This window comes from Homalodisca vitripennis, chromosome 2 (genome assembly GCF_021130785.1).
Source record: "Homalodisca vitripennis isolate AUS2020 chromosome 2, UT_GWSS_2.1, whole genome shotgun sequence".
In the NCBI taxonomy this organism is placed as follows: Eukaryota; Metazoa; Arthropoda; class Insecta; order Hemiptera; family Cicadellidae; genus Homalodisca; species Homalodisca vitripennis.
In genome coordinates, this window is record NC_060208.1 from 36,288,091 (window position 1) to 36,315,893 (window position 27,803).

At 32.6% G+C, this 27,803-nt stretch overlaps 2 protein-coding genes across 4 annotated transcripts in view; one reads left to right on the plus strand and one right to left on the minus strand.

Moving 5' to 3' along the window:
- Positions 1–13,442, plus strand: part of LOC124353809 (methanethiol oxidase) — a 46,517-nt gene extending 33,075 nt beyond the window's left edge. For both annotated transcript variants that reach the window (XM_046803819.1, XM_046803820.1), the window contains 5 exons: positions 4,600–4,694; positions 6,308–6,495; positions 9,675–9,820; positions 10,390–10,512; positions 12,221–13,442. In XM_046803819.1, the coding sequence (XP_046659775.1) occupies positions 4,600–4,694; positions 6,308–6,495; positions 9,675–9,820; positions 10,390–10,512; positions 12,221–12,293 (625 nt within the window). In that variant the 3' untranslated portion in view covers positions 12,294–13,442. The remainder of the gene's footprint in view (positions 1–4,599; positions 4,695–6,307; positions 6,496–9,674; positions 9,821–10,389; positions 10,513–12,220) is intronic.
- Positions 13,443–23,702: 10,260 nt separating this feature from the next.
- LOC124353810 (brefeldin A-inhibited guanine nucleotide-exchange protein 1) overlaps positions 23,703–27,803 on the minus strand; it is a 62,528-nt gene continuing 58,427 nt past the window's right edge. For both annotated transcript variants that reach the window (XM_046803822.1, XM_046803821.1), the window contains one exon: positions 23,703–26,718. In XM_046803822.1, the coding sequence (XP_046659778.1) occupies positions 26,590–26,718 (129 nt within the window). In that variant the 3' untranslated portion in view covers positions 23,703–26,589. The remainder of the gene's footprint in view (positions 26,719–27,803) is intronic.

The window sequence follows — 27,803 nt, forward strand, 5'->3', positions numbered from 1 at the left end:
GATGTAAAGGGTAACTAATTCTCAACCTTAAAAACCTCATGTATGGTTGAGATTTATTGATGACATTTTCATGATTTGGAATAATAGTTTTTATTTTTGTAAGTCTTTCTGGAAAATTTAAACAAATTCTCAATTTTGAAATTTGCGTGGTAGTTTTCCAAAGATATCTTACCATTCTTAGATTTAGTTGTTTTTATTAAGTCCAGATTTCTTAAAACAAAAATTCACATTAAAGACACAAATACTTCGGATTATTTAAATTTTAACAGCTACCATCCTGTTTTGTCAAAGTACCAAAAGGTTTATCAGTTACGGCCAAAAATTGTTTTTTTTAATACTTTGAAAATTATGTTGAAAGACTAGGAAATTTTTTAAGGAAGTAGCCTTCCAAGTTAAAAAAAAGTAAATTAGACAGTCTAATGTTCATAAAACTCAAATAAATGCTGATGTAGAATTTATAACAAAATACTTTTTTGGCTTGTATAAAACAAATATTGTAAACATTACATACAACATTTTAAAATCTTTACAAATAATAAAAACACTTATTTTCAAAATCACCCAGGCTAGTTAAGTAAAAACACTACCCTCAAAAATCCTCTGGTATGGCCCAAGTTTTTATTTGTATATTTATATAGCTGGAATATAAAAATAAATAATATGCTTATAACAATGAAAAGAGTCTAAAGAGAATAATAATTAATATATATATATATATATATATATATATATATATATATATATATATTTTAATTATTATTCTCTTTTTTAAGCCTCAGCTCTTGGCTATGCTGGCTTGTTTTTTGTCACTGTGGCTGTTATTCCTATCATGATTGGACCTCCTCGGGATTTGAACCCATGATCTCTTAGTTAGAGAGCCGTGACTGTATCCACTAGTCTACGGAGGAGGCATTTTGTTTTTCTAGGTGATTGTTATAGCAACAAAGAAATTTTACAAAATATTAAATAAAAATTTTTTTTTGTATAAAAGTGGTTTAAGCATAGTTCTTTTGCACATTGATATTTTTATATATTAGTCAACTATCTATTGTTTAAATGAATAAAATCCAATCAGGAAAATACTTTAAGTATATTAGAAAACACATTAAACAATATATTGTATTGTTGCTGTAGTACAAATTATTTTATAAAACATTTAAAATAGTTTGTAAACAAACATTTTTCAGTGTAGTTCATTGATATTGATATTTAGATACATCAGTTATCTATTGATTGTTTGAGTGACTGGATTCTATATAGTTATAATCTAGAATTATACATTTAACAAACAAACAAGTCATCAAATAATGTGAAAATGTATTTAAAACCATATTGAATTCATCACTGCCAAGTGATGTTCACAGCATTGAAAATGTTAAAAAACACATTGATGGATTTGTCTTTGTAATCATGTAATAGACAGAAAAAGATTAATTCATGATACCATAATCATCGATATATATTAATATTGTTTAACATTTGTTACTTATACAGCTGGTGACATAATTTAGTAGACTTGCCACTTAAAGGGATAACTCAATATTGCTAGTTATATTTGGTTTAAAACAAGCTAGGGAATTTTCCAAGGGTAAATCCAAGAATTTTAACAATATTTTGAGTGATTTCTGGTATGCTAATTATTGGCTGATAGTGATCATTCACAGTTCTGTTGATCCTCACAACTGGATCCGTGTCGTAGCTAATTGCTTATGCTAGGCTTAGGTTGATGGTGATCATACACAGTTCTGTTGTTCCTCACAACCGGATCACTGCCATAGCTAGCTGCTTAAGCTAGGCAGTAAGAGAGTGGTTGATGGTGATCATTCACAGTTCTGTAGATTCACACAACTGGATCACTGTTATAGCAGCTGCTTATGCTAGGCAGTAAGAGAGTGGTTGATGGTGATCATTCACAGTTCTGTAGATCCTCTCAACTGGATCACTGTCATAGCTAACTGCTTATGCTAGGCTTAAGAGAGTGGTTGATGGTGATCATTCACAGTTCTGTTGATCCTCACAACTGGATCACTGTCGTAGCTAATTGCTTATGCTAGGCAGTAAGAGAGTGGCTGATGGTGATCATTCACAGTTCTGTTGATCCTCACAACTGGATCACTGTTATAGCAACTGCTTATGCTAGGCAGTAAGAGAGTGGCTGATGGTGATCATTCACAGTTCTGTAGATCCTCTCAACTGGATCACTGTCATAGCTAACTGCTTATGCTAGGCTTAAGAGAGTGGTTGATGGTGATCATTCACAGTTCTGTTGATCCTCACAACTGGATCACTGTCGTAGCTAATTGCTTATGCTAGGCTTAGGTTGATGGTGATCATTCACAGTTCTGTTGATCCTCACAACTGGATCACTGTTATAGCAACTGCTTATGCTAGGCAGTAAGAGAGTGGCTGATGGTGATCATTCACAGTTCTGTCGATCCTCACAACTGGATCACTGTTATAGACAATCTTACTTCATTTACACAATCATAGAGATCGGTATTGGCGTCAAAACAATGTTACATAAAAATGAAGTTCTATCTTGCGAGTGTTATCTTTAAGTCTTCCACTCCATGAATTCCTTTTCGCTATAGAAGGGATGATCTTCAAGCCATCGAAGGAGTTTTCCCTTGAAGGTCTTTGCCGTGTCTTGTTTGATGTGGTCTGGCAGGTTGTTGAAATACCGTGCTCCCCTGAAGGTTGGCTTCCTTTCAGAAAAGCTCAGGTGATGTGCTGGAAGTGAGAAATCTGAGGCATTTCTGGTGTTATATTGGTGATAAGCTCCAAGTTTTGGCTTGTTTGATGAGATTACTAGTAGAATTACCTCGCTTATGTAAAGTGCAGGTACTGTAAGTATTTTGTGCTCCTGGAATGCTCTTCGACAGCTGCTTTGAAATCCAAGGCCTGTTAAGCATCTTATTGTTTTCTTCTGCTGCAAGAAAACTCTTTCCATGTTGGAGCTAGTAGTTCCACCCCATGCTGCTATGCTATATCTAACATGTGCCTCAAAAAGAGCAAAGTAGGCAATTCTTGCTGCAGATGTTCTGCATATTTCTTTTATCCTTCTTATGACATAGGTGCCCGATGCAAGTCTCTTGCACAGCACATCAACATGAGCCTTCCAATTGAGGTTCATGTCAAGATTAATACCTAAATATTTTAAATTATCTTGTACTTTTAAGTCAGGTATCCCATTCTGTGTGTTTCCTCTTGTGCTATACGTCATCTGTACAGTTTTACTCTCATTCAAAGCTAGGTCGTTTGTCCTACAGTACTGTTTTGCTGAGTTGAGGATGGTTCGTGTATCTATTTCAAGTTGATTTTTATTTTTGTTAGCTAATGTTAGAACAGTATCATCTGCATACATTATTGTTTGGCAGAGGTTGGTCAGGTACTGAGGTAGGTCGTTTGTGTAAGCAAGAGGAAAAGGACAGGTCCAAGCACTGTCCCTTGTGGTACTCCTCTATTCACCTGAAGTGGGGTTGAGTGAACCTTGGTAGTTGTTCCGTTCAGGTTGTGTTTTAGTTCCACTAACTGCTGTCTTCAGTAACTTCACTACTGTAGGAAGGTCCTGAACCAGTTAGCTGATGTTCCTTTGATTCCCAGTTGGTGTAGTTTTTCTAGGAGCAATGAGTGGTCTATGCAGTCGAATGCTTTACTAAAATCTAGGAACAGGCTTGTAACAGTTTTTCCACTTTCAATTTGGTCAATGATGAACCACTGTTAGTATGCTAGACAGTAAGTGAGTTGATAAATAGACCATATATTGGTCTTTGGTCATGAATGTAATAAATCCGTCCAGTATCTTTTCTTTCATATTTGTAATTTTGTCCATGTACAGTTGTGTATATACCAACAACATAGATGATTTTGACTGTAGACCAAATTAGATTGTCTTGTAATGGGTGATGCCTTAGTTAACAAGCCTTAATTACAGGATTGAGCTGTGTTATCATTACTGTGTCAAACACATGGCTATTTTTGGTGTTTATAAATTAACACTGTAGAACCTTGAGACAAGTCTCAAGGAGATTTGGAAAACCTTTTTTGTATCAGTAACATTTTTGATTATCCCTTTTGATCATACTAACAAATTCCCTTTTAAAAGTAGTCTACATTTACTAAACAGTTGTGAACGGTTCATTATTGTTGTTAGAAGGTTAGCAATTAAAACTCATATTTTAATTATCGTATTGTAATTCGTTTAATTGTTTACTGCTACAATATTGTAGTTAAAAATAGTACTGTAGCAATGACAGAAATATAAATAAAATATAAATATAAATAATATAAAATATAAATAACAACACACAAGAGTAAAAATGTAATTAAAAGTTTCTTTCACATCTACTTACTGTATTTTGTAAAAACTGCAGGAAGCTAATTTTCATTTATTTCACAACTTGCAGAAATACAGAGCAAGTTAGTGAAAATTAGTTAGTGTGCATTTCAGTCCTGTTATTCCTTTCTCTGGATAAGTGGATGTCAACAATGTGACATAGTTTTTTCAACATATTTTGTATTTAAACATTGTTATCTTTTATGCAATTATTTTATTTTTTGTAAAATTTCTTTTTAACAGCACCATTTTTGTGATTTCAGATTTTACAGAACAGATGATGGTACTTGGGCGGTAGAGAAGGTGATCGTTATTCCACCCAAGAAAGTGAAAGGATGGGCACTTCCTGAAATGCAGGGTAAATAAAAACGGAATGTTTGGGCTTTTTTAAAACTAATTGTTATTTCTGCCAACAGTGATATTGGCTCCTAATGTCCTAAATGAATTTTTGAGTACAGTTGTTGAACTTTGCAACTAAATATCCTATTCATTACATTCAGAAGAAAGGAAGATTCAATGTGTGGCTGTCATTTAAAAATATAAAATTGTAGATGCAATATTAATTTGAAAGGTTAATTTAAACAACAGGATGGTCCGACGACTGTAATAGGTATTAACTCAACCGATTCAAAAATGTATAAACTCCAAAACCTTTAAAATTTACACGATTAAAATCTGTGTACGCATTTAAAGTAGTTTCAAATAATTTGTACTTGTATTAGCTCAACATTTTCTATGGCCTTTATGGTTGTTGTTATATATGTGTACATTAACATTTGATACAATAATGTGAGTAATAAATAGGAAACAGGTGCATCATCAAAATATTAAATAGTATTCACTTAAGGTAACTTAAACTATAACAGATGTAGATAAGATCATATAACAAATGTAGAAAGTAACAAATAAATAGACAAAAAACACAGAGTAATAACAAACAAGTAAACTGTACAAATATGCAATAACCTGCAAATAAAAGCAATATTTTTCCTGTTAAATCAATTACAATTATAATGCTGAATTAACAAAATGTCATGTTCTGTTTAATATAAAGTATAAATAGCTACAATAGAATTCTTGAGATAATAGGACAATTCAGGGAAATACTGACAAAAGTAACTACAAAATATGGACTGATTTCAGGCGGTCAGGCATGAAGTAGGTTGAATGCAGCCAATTGCTCTTGGACGTTTGTGTGGGAGAAGGTTAAATCTATCATTATTAAGTTTGTGAGCTTCTGAAAGCTTAAAAAAATGTACTACATGAAAAATTACCCTTTTTTGTTTTTGTTTATTTAAGTTTTAGTGATATATTCAAGTGTGTATGTATTATTGTGTTATACTTAAGTTTAGGCAACAATTTAATAAAACAATATATAATGCCACCACACACCATTAAAACTATAGATATTTAAATGTCTACTTAAGAAAAATATTAAGAAACAAAATGGTCCATTTTCCTATACTCCTTGTTAGTTTTATGACGCTATACTTTCCTACAGTGAGTCTAGAGTTAACATATAAAAGTGATTAGTTTTCTTTACTCTGTGACACTTAAAAATAACCAAACAACAAAATTCGTTATCTAGGGATTTTTGTATGTCCAAGATTATATTTTATAATAAACAACCTATGTTTCCCTTTTCAGTTTGAGTTTTGGTGTTGCTATACATTGTGAGGAGAGAAAACCTATGTCAAATAAAAAAATACCTAATTTAATTGTTTTTTTTTCTATTAGATAAGCAAAGTATCAGAGCAATGGCTCAAAAAAGTTAATGTTAACAACATTATTCAGAACAAACCTGGAAGGAGAGTTGTGTATCTTCTATGACCTAAATCTAGTTTTGAATAAGGAATATCTACAGGTAGCTCTATAAAGAAGCTTTTGTCAGTACCCCCTACAGTACTTTTAAAAAAATGTCACATGTATTCTGAAATACTATGTTTTTAAACATCTGTGTCGACTGTCCAGGGATGGTGACGGATATCCTGCTTTCCCTTGACGACAGGTTCTTGTATCTCAGCAACTGGCTTCATGGAGACGTGCGACAGTATGATGTAAGCAACCCCTCCAAGCCCGTACTCGTCGGCCAAGTGTTTCTGGGTGGGAGCATACTCAAGGGTGGCCCAGTAGAGGTCATCGAAGACCATGAGCTCACTGTAAGTCATGTACTCAGTTGCAATTTGTTGTTACGTACAACATCAATTTGTAGGCTGGTAATCACCTTACACAGTATTAGTATACAGAACAAAATTACTTCATGGAAACAATTAAGGGTGGATAGTATAAACATACCTTGCTTACTTGGTAGTAGAGGAATATGATTAATGAAATTTTATATCGAATCCAATACTATGTATCCGTTTAAAGCTTTTAAAAATCATTAGTTATGAATTTTAAAAGCAAATATTTATAAGAAAAATATTTATAAATATTTATTCCTTATAGAATAAGGAACGAAATAACCAGAGAAAGATTGAAGGTAGTTTCACTGCAAGAGACAATGGAAAGAAGAAGAATACAGTGGATGGGGCATTTGAAGAGGATGGGAGATAATAGAATGCCTAGAATAGCACTGGAGAAGGAGGAAAGAGGAAGAAGACCAAGAGGAAGATGGGAGGATCAAGTGTGGAAAGACATAGAGAGAAGGGGACTACAGAAAATGCAGGTGGAGGAAGAGGAGACCTGGAATGACAGACAAAAGTGGAGGAGGCTGTGTACGACGACCCGTGATAACGGAAACGTCAGATGATGATGATGACTTATGAATCATTGTTTTAATGGGAATATTAATAATATGACATTTGTTAATTTTAAGTGTTATGTTTAGAACCAAGTTTAAAAGCAAAAGCAGTTTTTAAAAATACACATAGACCTGTAATGTATTTTTAGAGCGCATAGTCTAAAAAATGTATGAAATTTACTCATCATATTATTTTTGAGGCTCAATAACTAAGAACGAAATTGCAGTACAAATCTTTACTTACATATAGTATTCTATATTTATTTATATGAATTATAACTTGTTTGACCACAATTCACTTACATTTAGGTTTTGGGAAGGAGATACCATGGCAGCCTTCGCCACTGTTAGTGTGTAATAATTACGTAATTGTAAATTATAAATTATAACCTGGTAAGAAAGGTTCAAAACACAACTACTGCAATGCCAGACTGGGCTGCCATCTCTACTCAACTAATAGCAGCGCTGTGTTAGACTGTTGGACAATGTTTGTCTAAATACCATAAAATGTTCAAGAAAAATCATTTGGAAATACAAGTTGTTACTTCAGAACGTAGAAAGACAGAGAAATAAGAACGAAGAACCTTAAAATAGATAGCAATGATTTGTACCTTAGCTTTTCTTATGTATATAGCTGGTGGCAAAGATTCTCAGTGTAATATTGTAAGGCTTAAACCATTTGGTCATGATTTATTAAAATGGTTCCAGGGAATTCCAGAAAATCAGGATTTGTGATGAATTTTGTGTGCTGGGAAAAAACATTAAATATACTGGAATTTTACAGAATAATGAAAAGGTGCTTAAATTCTTTTACATCTGTTCCAAATATTATTCTTGCAGCACAATTTTGCCTCTCAAAAATTTCAAGAAATTTAATTTTGAGGTTGAGTGGTAGGATCTTGATAGCTTTTTAGGCTTTAATAATAATTGTCGAAGGCTAATCTCAAATCCATTAAATCGTAAAAAAAGATTTGGATTTGAAAATTGACCGATAGCACTTGAGTCTGCTTTGATTTTCAGTGTCACTAATTATTTGACAACAGTCATACATTCATGTTCCATCACTTCCAGTTTAGTTTGGTAACACAGCAGAAGCTTCGGCATAGAATGACAAACCATTAAACAATGAGGTCTTTGATTGGAAAATCGTCTTGCACATTGCTTTGTGTGTCTGTTGTAATATTCAATTAATATTGGAGAAGAATCATGTTCAAAGTGATATGGAAGTGCTCAAACTAAGTCCATTGTATAAGCATTACCATTGTAATGTATGATCGATAGATAGAAAAATTGTAGTTTATTCACCAAAGTAAAAAAACTTGTGAAACATATTTGAAAGCTAAAAGCACTTATAATATTGAGAACAATTGTAATGTTGAGGAATTCATTAATCATAATAGTAATATCATACAGATTAGGAGAAATAATTCATAAGCATTTAATTATAAATCGAAGGGAGTTGGTTACTTTCAAATTTACATTCACTAAAAACCCATTTAAAAACATCCCTCCTTAGCCTTACTAAAACAAATTTATTACCAAAGTTTTTCTTAATGTTTTATTTTCTGTAATTCTGTACTATTAAATATAAATTATTGTTAAAACATTGTTGTCACATTATGAATAAAATATAGTATTGTATTACATTGGCACACACTTACTTTGTCAGAATTAAACTGATGTAGTATTTAAATAAGATTAGTTTTGCATCTTAATAGATTCAGCTTCACTTAATAGTATAAAACTACCAAATAATTATGAGCTCAAACCATATTGAATATGAGATAACTATTCATACTCGGTTTGAATTTTTGAATATTCGCATACCTCTATTGTGCCATAGATGAACTTGCATATCGTTAATTAATGACTCACAAATTATGTTGTAAATGACAGGGAGATAATAATTTACTATCTATTTATCAATAGTCATTATAAATGATTTAATTTTTTGTGCTTGTCGTTATCTATATATATATATATACAAAAATGAATGTTTGTGTGTTTGTCCTTTATAGACTCAGAAACTATTTGACCGATCATTATGAAAATTTGTATGTATATGTATTTTTCCACGTAGAAGGTTTATATGCTATGCCCATTGATGTAACTCACCACCAGGAGGTGCTGCAAAATATATAAGTTATCAAAGCGTCTGCACATTGTAAACTACAATTACGAGATAGTTGTGTATAATAACCACACACTATGTGAAGGCGCTAAGTTTTTATGGATATTTGTCTTTCAAATGAATTTCTGTTTGGCCTTATAGCTTGAATGTTAGACCACTTTATTATTAAGTACATGTACGTGTACAATGGATATAAACATACACTTTTGGCAGATTTTCTTGATAGTGTCAACAAGGTAAACTCTACATCGGCGTTGACAATATACATAATTCACTTGAACCCCAGAAGTGCTCATACACGAGCAAAGCTTACAAAAAGCGTGCGAAGCCGCAGGGAACAGCTAGTTTTTTATAAATATTTGTACATTTTTAAAGTTCTGTTAGCATTTACAACTATTGTCCAAATTTATTTATGTGTAGTTAGTTTTCAAACTTTTAAAAATATTACATTATTTGGATAACAGGAGCAGCCAGCCCCGGTGACTATCAAGGGTAAGAAGATCCTCGGTTCTCCACAGATGCTGCAGCTGAGTCTGGATGGCAAGAGACTCTACGTCACCACTTCCCTCTTCTCTCCCTGGGATACACAGATGTACCCGGAGATGGTCAAGTGAGTTTATTCAGCAATTTTCTCATTGCCATCGTCCTTACCCATAATACCAATGTAAAAGTGTTAGAATTGTAATTTTATCTTTAATTTTGATCTCTAGAAAATTCAAAATAAATAGCGCTCTTTCTTAGATCAAGAAAAGCCTTTCTTGAAAGTTTCAAGTATTAAGAGCTATTACATGGAAAGATATACAAATAGACAGATAGCAACATTATTCTAGGAGTTGTTTGGTCCTTAATAAAATACATAGCTACAAAGGTACTGCATAGATACACAGTCCCCACAAAGGTCATTGTGATACGTATTTTAAATATTTATTTCACTGCTGTAGCATATGACATATATTTGTTGATTAACCAGGTTCATGATGTCTTTAGCTCATATCGCAGTTGATGTATCAATCTGCTGTTTTCTACACATGTTGTGATTTGGAAGTCAGTTTCAAAGGACTAATTGAGTTATTTTCAACATAACGTATGCATGTTTTAGAAAGCTTTTTGTGATTTTGATGAATAAAAGTTTGAAAAGTGCAATAGAAACCGTTTTACAAACTTCTTGTGATGTTACAGAAAAGGTTCAGTCTTGATGAAGGTTGATGTTGACACAGAAAAAGGAGGTTTGACTCTTGACACAGATTTTCTAGTGGACTTTGGTGCAGAACCAGATGGCCCGGTCTTGGCTCATGAGACCAGGTAAGATGTAGTGGAAATTTCTTTTGTTTTTTTTTATTCCAAGTTTATATTTTATTTTCAATGTTTGCGCTGTACTTAAATAAATATCATTATGGATGGATTGATTCCGATACTTGATACTTAGTGGTATGAAACATTTTTGATTTTGCAGCTCTTTTTTCTTAATTCCTATACAATATTTTTTGAAGTATTTTATTACAGAATAATTAATATCAACAAAATTACTCAATGATATTTTATTTATACATCTACATTCTGTAATAAATTAAATATTAAAAATACCAAATGCCTTCTAGAAAGAAGAACAATCGTTAAGAGAAGCCAAGGGAAGGGGAGAGAGAGAGAGAGAAAATTATATATTTAGCTCTGAATAAAACTTTAGTTATCTAATTCCTTTAGATATACACAACATAATTTACTACAAAAATATGTATATTAAAGAACCAGGTTTGAAGTAATATCTTGAATCAAGTGAATCTTTAACAAAGATTAGCATTCGAGAATTGATCAACGGGATTTAACAACCGAATCTGCGGAGATTCGCTGTGTTGTTAGTGGCTGATCAACACTATGCGAATTACTGTCGAAAAGTTGTAGACATTAATAAATTATATTTTGTTTAGGTATAAACTTCTCTATTTATGAACAATGCATCGCCCTGGTGTGTACTGTGTCTTTGCAAATAACACCTGTCGGAAGTACGCAAATTACAGATCACAAAATCTTGTTTTTGTTGTATTTTGTGTATGAATCATAAATAGATAACATAAGCAACAAATTATCATAGTTTTCTAAATAATAATTTTTTTCTATGTTATATTAATGTTTGTGCATTTCCATGAATCTTCTGCGTCTACTCGCAGACGATAGCCGGTCAGCAGTAATCAAACAGACATATGCTAATTTTTATTTACCTCACAATATGTTTAGTTGTATAAATATATGTATTTTTATACAGACATATGCTAATTTTTATTTACCTCACAATATGTTTAGTTGTATAAATATATGTATTTTTATATCTTCATATTTTTTATTATATCCAGATGTGGTTTGGAATTTTTCAAGTATTTTAGGTTTAAAATAAGTTTTATAAGTTATACAAATATATCCCCATATTTTTGCAGATTAAAGATATATAAGCTATATAAGAGCCCATATTATAGTATAAATATATGTCCATATATCTTCAGATTAAAGTTATATATTTGAGGGCCCATATTATAATTTATCAAATTAAAGTAGAAAATAGGGGATACAACTTAGGGCATTTCTCTGAATCTTCATTGAAATGGAGTATATTTTTGGATTACTACTTGTATTACCAGGTTGTCTCCAAAGGTTTAAAAATTTGAGTAATTGGATTGGTGGTGATTTGTTTGAATCATATTTAGGACAAAAAGAAGCTATTTGGAATTGAAATTCGAGAATTGGGAATCCTTTTTTAGCGTTGGAATCAGATTTAAATGTTTTAAATCAAACAAGAAATAAGCAAAAACCTATAAGTTTGATATGATATGTGTCTGTATCCAATCATCAGCTAATGTCAACTGCATTGACAAACTTTATAAAAATTAAAAGAATGTACTAACATAACTCGACTATTTTTGTCTTGCTTAATTAATTATTTTGTTTCACCACTATCTCTGCTATCAAAACTTGAACAAATGTGTCCATATGCAATAGACTAACTGTGTGAATATTTCAGATATCCTGGGGGAGACTGCACATCTGACATTTGGCTGGTAGATGAAGAGCCTAAAGTGGAATTGTGTAAATAATTTATGTATATCTATTTGACATATGTGACTGCAGTGTGCATGAATATTTCGTGCATTGAAAATATGTGAGGTAAAGAGGTTAACATTTATTTTAGATTACGCTGTCATCGATGCATATCATGAATGTATATGCACACTATATTTTACTTAGTGGGTTTAGAACAAATATTAGTCTTTCTTACAATTATGTGGGTGGAAGTGAATACAGTTCTATGACACAATTTCTACATTACTGGTGCTACCAACAATAGTTACCAATAGGATTATTACAAAATATAGTTTTGCACTTTCTAAGGTGTTAGGGTTTTAACTCTTGATTATGAATTGTTCTGCCCTTGAAGAATGTGCCACCTAGCGGCTAACGCTGGAAACACACGCTATTAGTAGCGTCAAGCAGAGTATCGTAGAACTAGTACAGCACGTGCTATTTAGAATATTGTTTCAGAAGCGTGAAACGGGCAACAGCTCTTAGCAAAAGGTCAGGTAGATGGAGCCAAGCAGTTCCGACAACCACTGACAAGCCCCAAACATTTGCGGGTTGGCGAGTGGTTAGGGGAGCGAGAGGCTGATTGGTGAAGCGATAGTTGCGACACTGGTGGCGGGTACGCAAACCACATAAAACCATGTACGCTGGCTTTTTACACCTGTCCCGTAGGGATGATATATCTTCTCAGAAGGATTCACAATCAAGGACAAAACTAAAGTAATTGTTATTATCTGGTGTCATATATACCTTTGACATTTTTTATACATTCTAGATTGTTATATGATCATCTTAATTTGGGGCCATTTTAATATTAATTAATTTTAAAATAATGTTAGAAATAAAAATATGCACATTTTATATATAACTTACAATATTGTAGTTATTGTGTTGTTACTCTTAGCAAAAGCACTTTTTAAAATCAGCTTTTATATTATAATATATTAGCAATTATATGCATTTATATGTATTTTATATACAAGACAAAAGCCAATACAATTTTACCATATTATAGTTTCTTTATAGCTATGTTATCTGGGAACTATCTATTAACTTGTATATTATTTTACAATAATAACATAATTATATTTATATGTATTTTAAATACAACATTGAGATTATTAATCATTGTTATTTTTGAATAAAGAATATGTTATTGTTATTAATTATTGTTTTTTAATTCACCATTTTCTCTTGAGAGAATTGTAAATCTATAAACCATAAAATAAACAATGTAAGATTACGCTATACCAAGTGTTGCGTAAGGTTATGCTGAGGCTGCATGCAAAATCTCAAGTCTATATCTCGTAACTTTCTTGAGAAGATTGTGGACAGACAAACAGTCACAGAAAGAAACTTTTACATCCCCCCCACAGGCAAAAGTGATAGGCTTCAATGACACTCAGCCTAATGCGATGGATTGACATGCAGCATCACAGAACTCATTAGTGTATATGTAAAACAATTTACCTAATGAGTTAGCAGCCACACTCAGTGTAACATCACTGAGTGTGGCTGCCTGAGCTCAAAAAAACCCTTCAGCAGATATCGTTTATTGCACCAGGTACCCCAAACCCCCATCACTAGTCGTGCTGTACTTCATGAACTAATAGAAGAAGATCAAGTGTCTCAAGCCAACAGAAACCCAATCATCACCAAATCTAGCAAAATTAAAATTATACAAGAAGATATGAGTAAAGTAATAAAAGAATTCAGAAAATGACCCTAACACAGCTTTCAGCCATTGTATATCAGCGGATATTGGATCGGACAGACACATGACAGCAGGCGTTTGCAGTAGTTTTTGGCAGAAACTTTGGCAAGCCATCAACCGCTCATCTCTTAAATTCCCACTTAAACCTACAACAAGAAAAGGGCAAAGCTGGTATTTATGGTCTCGTTACAAAGACAAAACATTTTGAGAAACCAACCTCTGCAGACTATGACACAGCTTTCCATCAATTCGCTGCAGACTTCATAAATAGAGGACACAAACAGCTCATTTGTTCACCAATGGGCTGTGTTAGGGATAACATACAACTGGAACATTTCTTATCAAATCTCATAGAATTTCAAAAATCCTCTGGAGTAGATATCACAATTGTGTCTTATGAAGAAAGATCAACAAGAAGATTATACAATGGTTTAGAGCATCCTGATTTTATGAAGAGGGATGGAAACCATCATCCAACATCTTCAAGGAGATTCCATGATGACAGCACAAAAAGAAGAGCCTTCAACATCATCTAGAAGAGCAAACCATTGTGTGAATTCTTTGATGACTGCATTATCTCATGTCCAACAAAACCCTTTCGATGAGCAGAATCTGAGCGAAGTGAGGTTAGCTACGCCGAGGAACCTAACCGTTTGACAGTCCAAATAAAACATTGGAAACTACTTCACCGACTGAGACACCTTTGGACTGCAGTGCAGATCCACCATTAGATATGTTAGAAGAAGTGGCCAGTGAAAGTGGAAAAATTCATGGGCAATCTAGTGTTATTGATTTATGTTCTTCTCCTTTAGGTTTAAAACTAATGTTTTATGACAATGAAGACGCTTCTGCATCTGTTTATAATAATCTTAGTATAGATGTTAATAAGGTAGAGACCAATTTTAAACTCAATGTATTTTAATAACAATAGCAATAATACTTTTGGTAATGACTATTACAATTTAAACAATAATCTAAACGGCACTCAACTTCAATCTCTTAAAATACTACATCACAATGTTCAACATTTATCATCACGCCTAAACATATTAAAAATTAATCTAGAGGAAATTCAACCTGATATTGTCGCAATATCTGAACATAAAATGACCGAAACAGAAATTACTTATTTAAATGTACAAAATTACAAAAAGTGTTCCTTTTTTTAGTAGATGTCATTCATTGGGCGGTGGTGTATTGATATTAGTTAAAAATTGCATCAAGAGTAAAAAAGTATCAATTCCTGCCATACAAAAATCTTTTGGTGGAGAAAGAATTTGAATGCTGTTTATCAGAAATAACTGTAAACACATTTTCATTTATCTTGGTATGTATATACAGATCCCCCCAACAATGCTTACTTGAATCTTTTTTTTTATAAATTTGATTTCCTTTGTGATTTATTGTGCAAAAAATACAAAAATATCCTTATTGCAGGTGACTTAAACATAAATGTTTTGAATAAGGATAAAACTTATAATGCCTTTGTTAATATTTTACGTTTTATGATCTCGAGTATAAAGTAGATTTTCCTACCCGAGTTACATCTGAATCTGAAACTGCAATAGATAACTTTATCACTAACATTAAATGTAAAAAGTTAAAAATATCGGGTATAATAACACACTTATCAGACCATGATGGACAGTTGTTGGAAATTTATGGTTTGGAAAATGAGTTTGGTCATAAAACTAAAAAATACTGTAGGAAATTTACGAAGGCTAACACAGATTTATTTTTTAAAACTTCTGGCACACGAAAATTGGTTAGATGTTTATCAAGCTACTGTTGAAACTAAATACAATGTTTTTTATTGTAAATTTGCTTATGCCTTTGAAAACTAGCTTTCCCAAACTACTAACAATAGAAAAAAAATAACAATGTTAGATGGATTTCAAATGATGTAAAAATTAAAAATGATGAAATTGTGAAACTTGAAAAAGAGTATAGATTGCTGAAAAACCGAGTTTTTAAAACAGAAAATTAAACAGTTAAAAAGAGAAGTTAAATTGCAAATTGATAATGAAAAAAAACAGTTTTTGGATAGTAAAATAATGAATTCTACAAATAAATCAAAATCTTACATGGCAAATTATAAAATCTGAAGTTGACAACACTACTAAAACAAATGAAAATATACATATTGTTGTAGAGGGCAAAACTGTATCAGAGCCAAACCTTGTCAGCAATATTTTTAATGATTATTTTGTAAATGCTGTAGATAATTTAGTAATTCCAAACATCCAACCTAAAATTGTTAGTGAGTTGTCCTTTAAAACACAAAGTTCAAGAAAATTCACTTTTGAATCTGTTAATGAAGATGCAGTAAAAAAAAATTGTTTATGACTTTTAAAAATAAATTTTCAACTGGTATTGATGATATTCCAATGGCTTTGGTTAAAAACAATCGTTCCCGCTCATCTCCAGGCCACTCACGCACATTATTAATTCATCATTAATTTCTGGTTTTTTCCCATGTCAATTAAAAATTGCTAAGGTAATACCTCTTCATAAAAAAGGAAACACAAATGACCCATCAAGTTTCAGACCTATATCATTGTTACCCGTATTCTCAAAGGTTTATGAAAAAGTAGTTTATAACCAGCTTATGAAATATTTGGAACTAAATCAGTTACTTGATAACGAGCAACATGGTTTTTTTTCGACCAGGCAGATCCACAGCTACAGCAAGTGTTAAATTTATTGAATCGATTATAGACTCAATTGACAGAAATGAAAAAGTTATTGGAATTTTTCTTGATCTTACCAAAGCATTCGACAGTGTGTCACATGATGGGTTGCTTAATGTCCTTAGTGATTTTAATATAAAAGGCAAGGAATACAATTGGTTTAGGTCATATTTGAAGAATAGACAGCAGTGTACTCAAATCCAACACATTTTAAACTATGCTGGAAGTCAATATAATTACATTAGAACCTATTTTTCAAAATTTAAAATAGTTAAACATGGCGTTCCTCAAGGTTCTATCCTGGGCCCTCTTTTATTTCTCTGTTATTTAAAGGGGCTCCCTGGGACGGTTCCAGGTGGAGGCTCAATATGCCTTTATGCTGATGATGCAAGTATTACGGTTTCAGGTAATAAACAGGAAGACATTGAGCTTTTGTCTTTTTTTTAAACCTTTTAACTGTTAAAGATTTCCTGAGTTCCAAGAATCTCTTGCTAAACCCAAATAAATCAAATTTTGTATCGTTCAGTACTAAACAATCAAGATTACAATTTGAGCCTAACATATATTTAGAAAATTCAAAATTGAATCAAGTAGACAATACAAAGTTTCTTGGAATAATATTAGATCGGAATTTGGGTTGGGAGAAAACATGTTGATTATGTGGTAAAAAAAATGTCCTCCAGTCTATTTGCTTTACGCCAAATGTCAAGGGTGTTAGCATTGAGACATTGAAAGCCATCTACTTTGCTATGGTAAATTCCCATATGTCTTACAATATAGGAATATACGGAGCCACAACTAAAAGAAATCTGGACAGAATCTTATTACAACAAAAAAAAGCTCTAAGAATAATTTTTAACCTAAAACAAAGAGATACAGTGAAACCATACTTTTCTCAACTTTCAAATTTTAAACTGTATATGATCTATACATTTATGAAACTGTTTTATACGTAAAAAAAATCAACAACCCAATTAGTATTTTAAATCATCATGATCATAATTTAAAGACGTAGCAGATATGTGGAACAACATAGGCTGATGTTTTTATGAAAAGAAAACTGGTTTCATTGGCACAAAATTTTGTTTAACCTTCCTCTCAATATTCAAAATGAGCAAAATTATGAAAATTTCAAAAAAACTACTTAAAAATTATTTATTAACATTATCCTTGTATTCTTTTGAAGACTTTTTTTTGTTTCAATATGTAAGTAACATTTAAGTATTGTTGGGTATGTTTAGAAATGTATAAAATCCCCTTAAATTACCTAATAATTACCTTAACTAAATAACTGTCTTGATTTAAAAATTGTTTTAAAACTTACTCTGTAGAAGGCTACATAGCCAAAATCTTACTTTTTCAGTGAGTGTCAAACTGATTTTTATGTTTTAATATAGCAATTTATAAATTTATATTGAGATTTATTGTGACGCTATTCTTGTAATCTGTTACATGGCTGAATAAAGAAATTTTGAATTTGAATTTGAATTTGAATACCTAACCAGACTCCTAGATATAGCCAGTAATAATAGCTCTTTCCAATATTAGTTTTATTTTTGGAATAAGGGTCTTTCGAATCCAATGGTTTTCATCCTCAGGTGACTTCACAAACCGTCAGACTGCCCAGGGCAGTGTGTGTCGATAATCTTGCGGTTTGTGCTTTCAACCTTCCCATTTAAATCTCTGTTACAGATAAATATTTGAGATAATGGTTCAAAAAATTACACGCCTAAGATAATGAAAGGCTAATTATTCTGTTGTACGAATTTTGTTTTATTCCCTCTAAAACTAGTGCTTGGTTTTAACAGTCCAATTTTTATTAGGCTGCAAGAGCCACAGAGCTAGTATTTCTAGTCTTTAGAGCTCTTTTGATAAAATCTCTGTAGTGAACAGTATACACTTTTGGTGAGACCTAAACTTTACTACTTCATCAGAACTTTACACTCATAGACCTTGATAGTTTCCTTGAAAAATTAAAATTGGAAAAGTTCACAGACCCAAAAGTTCAGTGCTTAACCCAAATTTGACTTTTGAAGAGTTACTTTTTTTATTAATCAATTTCTCATTCATAAAAAAATTCTAAACCTACCCCATTTTCTGAAATACATTGATCAAATATCCAGAACTAGCCAGCATAATCAACCACCCCTCTGAGTAGGATCTTGCTGTCCTACATACTATCTGGCACATCTTCATTGAAAGACATTTAATTTAATTCTATATTTTAATTTAACCATATTTCAGTATTTTACCTTCTGGTACCCCAACATTGTAATTTTGAATTTTTATATTTTAATCAAATATATTATAAGTAGTTTTTTTCCCCTTGGGGCAGCCTACTGCCTGTCTCAGTCAAGATACATTCCAAGGAACTTAACGGATTCAGCCTCTTCTAAGAGAATATCGTCCATCATTACCGCGGGACGATACTCCTGTTCTTGTCGATGCCGAAGGCAAAAATTTATTGAGTTTGATTTTGAGCTGTTTGTTTTCAGATTGAGTCTTGATAAATGTTTGATGCATGAATTTAAATTGATAAATGATTTCACTTCAGGATCAGTTTTATATTTTGATTTAATACAGAGAGTCGTGTTTGCAATTGCATCTGGGATGTAAATAAATAATAACTCCATTGTCTAATGACAAACATTTATTAATTTTTGGGTGGCAAAAGGGCATTATCTTAGATATGTGCAATTACTAATAGGTATAGATATGTTCAATATTTCAAGACTCTAGGTCTTCGCAGTTAGTTTAAATTGATAAATATTTGTAATTGATCGACAAAATGTGAGTTAATAGAAACTTTCTAACTACCTTACGAGATCCATGCTCCGTCCCTCCTATTTTTTTGTCAATGATACTAGTCAACAAAACCAGTAATTTATCCTGCCATCAAGATGGCATTGCATTGCTAACATGTTCAGGCTTTGTATGAAATAAACCAATCCGAAATGGTTACTTCATCACATAAGTTGCTGAAGAATGTCATATAATTAATCCTCACAATATATTCGGTTTGTTTAATTCTTTGTTTTTTCTTGTTAAAAATAAGAACCATAAGAACAATGGTCAGGGTCATTTTTAGACAGATATAAATCAGAACTCCCAACAGACCATTTTCTATACTGATGTAAAGATAGTAGTCATAAAGTTTCACATTTAATCTCATCCCATCAGATGTTTGAGGATTATCGTGTACAGAGAGAAATAGGATTTCGTTCATCAACTACTGATAGTTTGCTTAATGCTCAGCCAATAATTGTAAAAATAATTTGCAGATCAGCTGTTGTCCTTGAATAGACATGCTGTAGTAAACAAACTTATACATAGAACCCGTAATCCTACGGTCTTCTATTTATTGAGGAGGAAGTCGTGACTCAAACATAATATACTTTAGTGAAGTAGAGGTTGTTTTATCTCCCTTATCTACAGCTGTCATTAGATATTCTACGATTGTCACGGATATTGTAGATTCAATTGCAACAAAACCGTGTTGATCTTTATTGAGATATGATAAAAGTCATATTAGAACAATTTTCTCAATAATTTTGGCAACTACAGGGATCAAAGAAGTTGGCTGGTAGTTGCTGCATTGGGTTGGGTCTCCTTTTTTGAACTTGACATCAACTTTTACTGATTTTATTTTGACGGAAAAACAACTTGTACAAATGATTTGTTGATTACAGCTGTCAATGGGCACACTAGAGGCTCAATGCATGCTTTTATAAGTTTAGAGATGTCATCAAAGCCAATTGAATTATTGGGTTTAAGTTTCATTAAAGTTGTTTTCACTTTGAGTTATCGGCCAAAGTACAAGTTTTGTGTATTTTCTGCTTGGGAGGCTATATAACAGGCTAATCATCGTAGACAGCTTGAGCTAGAGTATTACTGGCAACATTCATTTAGTTGTTCTACTACCATGGGGTCTTATGTCAATACCCTGTTAGTTTTAAGTTGTATTGTTTCATTTGTATTTTTGCATTTCTCTTTATTTACAAGTTAGGAGTAGACACACCACAAGTTGCATAACAGGCTTAGCTGAGGTTGCATGCAAGCTTTTAAATCTATAGCTGATTTCGTTCTCAAGATATCTTGTGGACAGATATAAAGGTGGGCAATCATAAAGAAATGTTTACTTCTCCTCCACCAGGCACAGGATGTATCAGCCTACCGAGTCATAGCCTTCAATGACACAGCTAAATTCCATGGATGGACATGTGTCCATAGAAATGTTTACTTCTCCTCCACCAGGCACAGGATGTATCAGCCTACAGAGTCATATCCTTCAATGACACAGCTAAATTCCATGGATGGACATGTGCCCATAGAAATGTTTACTTCTCCTCCACCAGGCACAGGATGTATCAGCCTACCTAGTCATAGCCTTCAATGACACAGCTAAATTCCATGGATGGACATGTGTCCATAGAAATGTTTACTTCTCCTCCACCAGGCACAGGATGTATCAGCCTACCTAGTCATAGCCTTCAATGACACAGCTAAATTCCATGGATGGACATGTGCCCATAGAAATGTTTACTTCTCCTCCACCAGGCACAGGATGTATCAGCCTACCTAGTCATAGCCTTCAATGACACAGCTAAATTCCATGGATGGACATGTGTCCATAGAAATGTTTACTTCTCCTCCACCAGGCACAGGATGTATCAGCCTACCGAGTCATAGCCTTCAATGACACATTGACACAGCTAAATTCCATGGATGGACATGTGCCCATAGAAATGTTTACTTCTCCTCCACCAGGCACAGGATGTATCAGCCTACCTAGTCATAGTCTTCAATGACACAGCTAAATTCCATGGATGGACATGTGTCCATAGAAATGTTTACTTCTCCTCCACCAGGCACAGGATGTATCAGCCTACCGAGTCATAGCCTTCAATGACACAGCTAAATTCCATGGATGGACATGTGCCCATAGAAATGTTTACTTCTCTTCCACCAGGCACAGGATGTATCAGCCTACCGAGTCATAGCCTTCAATGACACAGCTAAATTCCATGGATGGACATGTGCCCATAGAAATGTTTACTTCTCCTCCACCAGGCACAGGATGTATCAGCCTACCGAGTCATAGCCTTCAATGACACAGCTAAATTCCATGGATGGACATGTGTCCATAGAAATGTTTACTTCTCCTCCACCAGGCACAGGATGTATCAGCCTACCTAGTCATAGTCTTCAATGACACAGCTAAATTCCATGGATGGACATGTGCCCATAGAAATGTTTACTTCTCCTCCACCAGGCACAGGATGTATCAGCCTACCTAGTCATAGTCTTCAATGACACAGCTAAATTCCATGGATGGACATGTGTCCATAGAAATGTTTACTTCTCCTCCACCAGGCACAGGATGTATCAGCCTACCGAGTCATAGCCTTCAATGACACAGCTAAATTCCATGGATGGACATGTGCCCATAGAAATGTTTACTTCTCCTCCACCAGGCACAGGATGTATCAGCCTACCTAGTCATAGTCTTCAATGACACAGCTAAATTCCATGGATGGACATGTGTCCATAGAAATGTTTACTTCTCCTCCACCAGGCACAGGATGTATCAGCCTACCGAGTCATAGCCTTCAATGACACAGCTAAATTCCATGGATGGACATGTGCCCATAGAAATGTTTACTTCTCTTCCACCAGGCACAGGATGTATCAGCCTACCGAGTCATAGCCTTCAATGACACAGCTAAATTCCATGGATGGACATGTGCCCATAGAAATGTTTCACGTAAATGTAAAGTCAACAGATGAAATCTTTCTCAAGATATCTCGCCACAGAATGTATTGTAATTTTTAAAATTAAATTAGTTTTCGTAGCATTGTTCGAAAAATAACAGTTTCGGTGAGCTAAGGAAGGTACTGCAACGCAAGAGTGCGCTGAAATCAAATCTTGGTCACCAAGTTTTAATTGACTCTCCACTGTTTTCTGTTTACTCTATGAATAAAAATCACACGTTCAAATCTCAAATGGTAAGACTAAGTTTATTTAAAAATTTATTTATTCTGTTATTTTCATGTTGCCATCATGGATAGCCATAAGATAAATGTAAAAATATTCACTAACGCTCAGCCAAATCCCATGGATCCATCATCATCTTACTCAGTGTTGCTAATATATAAATAAATCTTCATGCAAAATTTCAAGTCTATAGGTCAGTTTATTTTGCAAATATTGTGAAGTTAGACAGACAGACGCAGTGTAGCGGGTACAAGATAACTAGATCAAGCAACGTTGAGCGTGGCTGCTGCTTGGATGGGTGACCGCTGAGCGATCCGGTCCTTGCAAGCAGCCCACCTCCCCGGGCATTGGTGGTATTTCGGAAGTCAACTTTAAGCCATTGGTCCCCAAGTTAAGTATTAGAGAGGGCTTCTTAGCCTTAACTTTGTTAAAATAAGACATATTTTCTTTATCTTACTTTACAGACAGAAATGAAATTCTTCCAGTTTCACAAGTGATAGAGTTCACTAAAACTCAGCCAATTACATTCCACATTGCTCTGCTATAGTCGTCAGCATTAGTAATAAACTAAGATACTATAAGATTTCTTTGGGTCTGGAGGGGAAGGTTATAAGTTCTCTTTCTTTCTACGGCAGTAGCTTTGTGTTCTGTGCCAGCCAAAGTCAATAGGTATTCTTTGTGGGCTGCAAGAAATTTGTCTAGTTTTTCTCTGGTTTCTTGCTTGGATATATTTAATTAATTGCCTTTTTTTTCTCATCATGGGAATGTTAGTATAAAGGCATGATAAATCCATATTATAAGTCAAAATATTTCGAAAATTGGCATAAGATTCTTCTGTTTATCTGGCGCCAAGTACGTCACTCTCCATGTTTAAATATTTTTGTATCAATTGGAGGGGAGGGGGAAAATAAAAATCCACAAAACATCCTCTGGATTCATCTATCCTAGTGACAAGGAATAGTCTCATAAAGCTACAGCTCTAGCACTATATTCTGCTACCTTAAAAAAGAAAACAAATAAAACAACATTTAAATACTAATAAACAATTTATTTATTAATTCACAATACTTTTGGTGTCATAATATAATACATAGAGTGACAGTAGAAACGTAATGGCACTTCTTGTTGTATATACAGTGCTATGTACAAAACAAGAAATTAACGCATTACTACTTCAAAATAATAACAATAAATTCATTATAAACAATGAATAAATATATAACAACCGATGATTAAAGCTGTTCTAGTTATAACAATATCGATATAAAACATAATGATCTTATGATAATTTAATTATGTAATATGAAATTTAAACAACAATTAAAGAACAAATATAATACAAAAAGGATAAATATTATTCATGAAAGGAAATATAGTTTATTATTTCAGAGGGAATTAAAATACTATTATTATGTAGTACATATTTTAACAACAACAAATTAATTACTATAGTCTGTTACATTATTAATCCAAAAAATGTTTTATACATATCCTCAATTATTGTATTATAATAATATTAACACAAGTAAGTATGTATGTAACATACAACAGCCAAAAGTAAAACTTAAAATTGGTATATAAAGGCTTTTTATTACATTTTTTAAAATTAATATGATAATTCATATTTAGGACAAATTTAGTCATTAAAATGTGCTTATGGTTAGATTAACCCTTTGTGCTCGAAAGGTCAGCAGCACTGGCAGCTGTAGTTTGTCCTCGTAACTCATATGGCCAAGCTACTTTCATTGACAGCCTGGCGGCCATATTTGTTGTTTGCCTCCCTAGATCGGGATTATTTTTCAATTTCCTTTGCGTTATTAGCATAGTAATTTAAAATGTTTAAAGAAAACGTGAAAAATAATTTTAAATTTATTTTTAATGAATTTCTAATATAAAGCTAATACATTAGGGAAATTTAACTCTCATACGTATATTCTTAACAAATATATGTAAATAAAATGTTGTAAAGTAGGCTTTTACAGTTATGTTATACTCAGACTATTTATTAGTTACAATTTTCTGTCTTTACTTTTTTTTGTGGTCAAGAATTAGCTTTACTTAAAAACTACCTTAAAGTAAAGCTGCTCGATAGGTTCCAGCACTCACCATTCATTATAAAACAAAGAGAATATTAAAAAATAACTGTTGTTTAGTGGTCAGCGGTGCTGGCCTTACGAGCTATGGACGTAATATGTCAGCACAGCTGGACATACAAACTGAGATAACATAATGACAAACATTAATCTGTGCTTCCAACAAAATGCCGGTGGCCAGTAGAGTTGGCCATACAAACTCCAAGGACAAATTATAAAAAGTGTCTTTTAGTGCATAGGGTTAAACAGATTAGGGAAAAGCAATAGAAAACCTGATCTTTACACTAAAAGAAATATTTCTCTTGATGAGATGTTTTAATAGTCTTGACTACAATGTTAGAATATTATCTTTTTAAGAACTGTAGTAAAAGCATGTCACTTGCATAAAAGCTATTCTGCAAAAAAAAAAAAAAAAAAAATAATAATAAACACAAATAATTTATTAATCTTTATCCCAATTATTATGATTATATCACATTGAAAAAATTAGTTATATACCATGCTGATGTGGGAAAGCTATTACATACATGATTTATTTGTAATAGACCTGGAAGTTTTACCTTGGTCACTATTTTCTTGAATCCATCATGAGAATAATAAATTTTATAATAACATCACAGATAACTTAAATAAATTACTAAATGCTATAACAAGAAAACTCAATTGGACGAATTTTATGCAGTTTAAATAAAACTTTTATTTAATGCCTTTTATATGGCCAAACACCTTATATACAGTAAATCAACAAACATTAGAAAACATTATATTAACTATAATTAGAAATGAAATAGTTTTATAGTATATTCTTCAAAACCATAAATATAACAACAACCTTTATTGATTGAAAAAGACAGAAAGGAATAAGAGTATTAGTAAAATAATAATACAAGAACTATTAGTGAAAGAAAAGAAAACTAATAATAATAATACAAGATAAAATTTAATGCAATAAAATAACTTACATTTTGAGGTTGATACTATCTAGGATAAAATAATAACCTTTTAAACCTTAACTAACATGTCTTACAGTAATTGACAATCGCTTGATGATTGTAATATGTATTTATAAAATCTAACTTAAGTACAATTGAAGCAGTCGACATTGCCAACCTAATTACAAAAGCGTGAATGCTACCAACCTAGGCGTCTAATGGAACGTAATTAATTATTCTACCAAGGAATCACTAAGTCTTGTCTCTTCCAGTCTATAATAAACACTATAAATTGTAAAACTTGTCACCATCCAATAGTTATTAAATTTAAATCATCAATGAAACGTTCTTTTAAAATATTTACGTATAACCAATTTCTTACAATATATCATAAACATATATCTTTCTTGGCATATATAATAAACAGAAAAATGCAGTTTGTTCTCCTTTTTTATACTAGATAAAATTATCTTTGAAAAACTTGCAACTTTTATTTAGTCAAAATTATAAAATTTTCAAACCATTTGAATACATTTCGACAAAGTTATTACGAGAGGGAGGAAGGGGGTTGGTAACAATACAATGATTCTAGAAGGCGGTGAAACTATGTACTCTGATTAATTTCAATTACATTATGGTGATATTGCACTATTTATAAAATGACAACATCGATAGTTTTCTCTTATTAGAATATATTAAAACGTGTGTTGCATGTCTGGATCCTCGAAATCTATTTGGCCGAACTACAAAAATAAATCTTCTAATAGACACGAACATTAAGGTACAAACTACATGACTAGTCTGGGTTGGATGGGTCTCAGGAACTAGAATGAAACGAGACACTCTTAGGACGAGGCCTGTGCGCACGTACACGTGCGGCGGCGCGTTCTCAGGTGATGTTGAACACAGGACCAATACGAAGAAAGAATCTGCGCAACACAGAACGCAGCTCAGGCTTCAAGTCGAAACACATGAGCTCACAGAGTAGAGAGTAGTAGCTGGAGGCGTGTGCACCAAACTGGAAGCAATCGTTCAATTAGATGGTTATTTTGTGGATATTATTTCTTGCATTTCCTAAAACGTTAATAGAGGATAAAACAGTTTATTTATTTATACAGTTACAGAGCTAAAGTATGGTTATTTGTCAATTAAGTTTTGTAATTACGTTTTAGCATTTGGTAATTTGTGTACTGCTGATCAGTCGATAAGTAATGATGTGGCAGATCTCCGCAGATTTGATTGTCGAATCTCGTCAATCGATTCTCAAATTCAAATCTTTGGTGAAGATTTGGTAAATTTGAGATTCGGAATTCGGCTTTGACACATCACTAACTTAAAAAATACGGTATTATACCTTGTCAAACAGTTTCAAAATATGTACATGTTCACTACATGTTTCAGAACAACCGTTCCATCATCAGGTGGTTCAAAAATTAAATAATGCTCCACATAGGGTTGTTAACGTTTCAAAATATAAACAATAACAAAATAAATAAGGAGACACACCATACAGGCAGTAGGCCTACTGTGGACATACGGTTACGACAGTAGCTACTGTTAATGAAACTGTAACTAGTTTAATGTAAATAGTCTTTATTTAAACACGGAAAAAATAAAACAATTTATTGTTAACGCTTAAGGATACAGTGGACAACAGACTATCTTGTAAACAACACACTGAGTACGTATGTAAAATATTATCTAGGGTTATTTACTTATTGTGTAAATTAGAAAAAAACTAGTGTTATAAATGTATATAAAATTGCCTACTTTTTACATTTTGAAAGTGTTATTAGATATGGTTTAATAATTTGGAGCAATGTTACAGGTATTGATCAAGTACTACTAATGCATAAGAAGGCTGTGAGAATTTTAGTGGATTGTCCTGGGTTAGATCATTGTAATCCTTTGTAAATATTGGTGTTTTAACTGTTATTAATCTGTATATTTATGAGGTATTAGTAGATGTAAGAAAAAAGTTACATATGGTTTTGAAAAGAAATAGATATTCATCACTACACAATACAAGGAATAAATATGAATTAAATGTAGATACAGCTATATTAAGTAAAATCATGAATTACCAGTTTAATTTGTTACCTG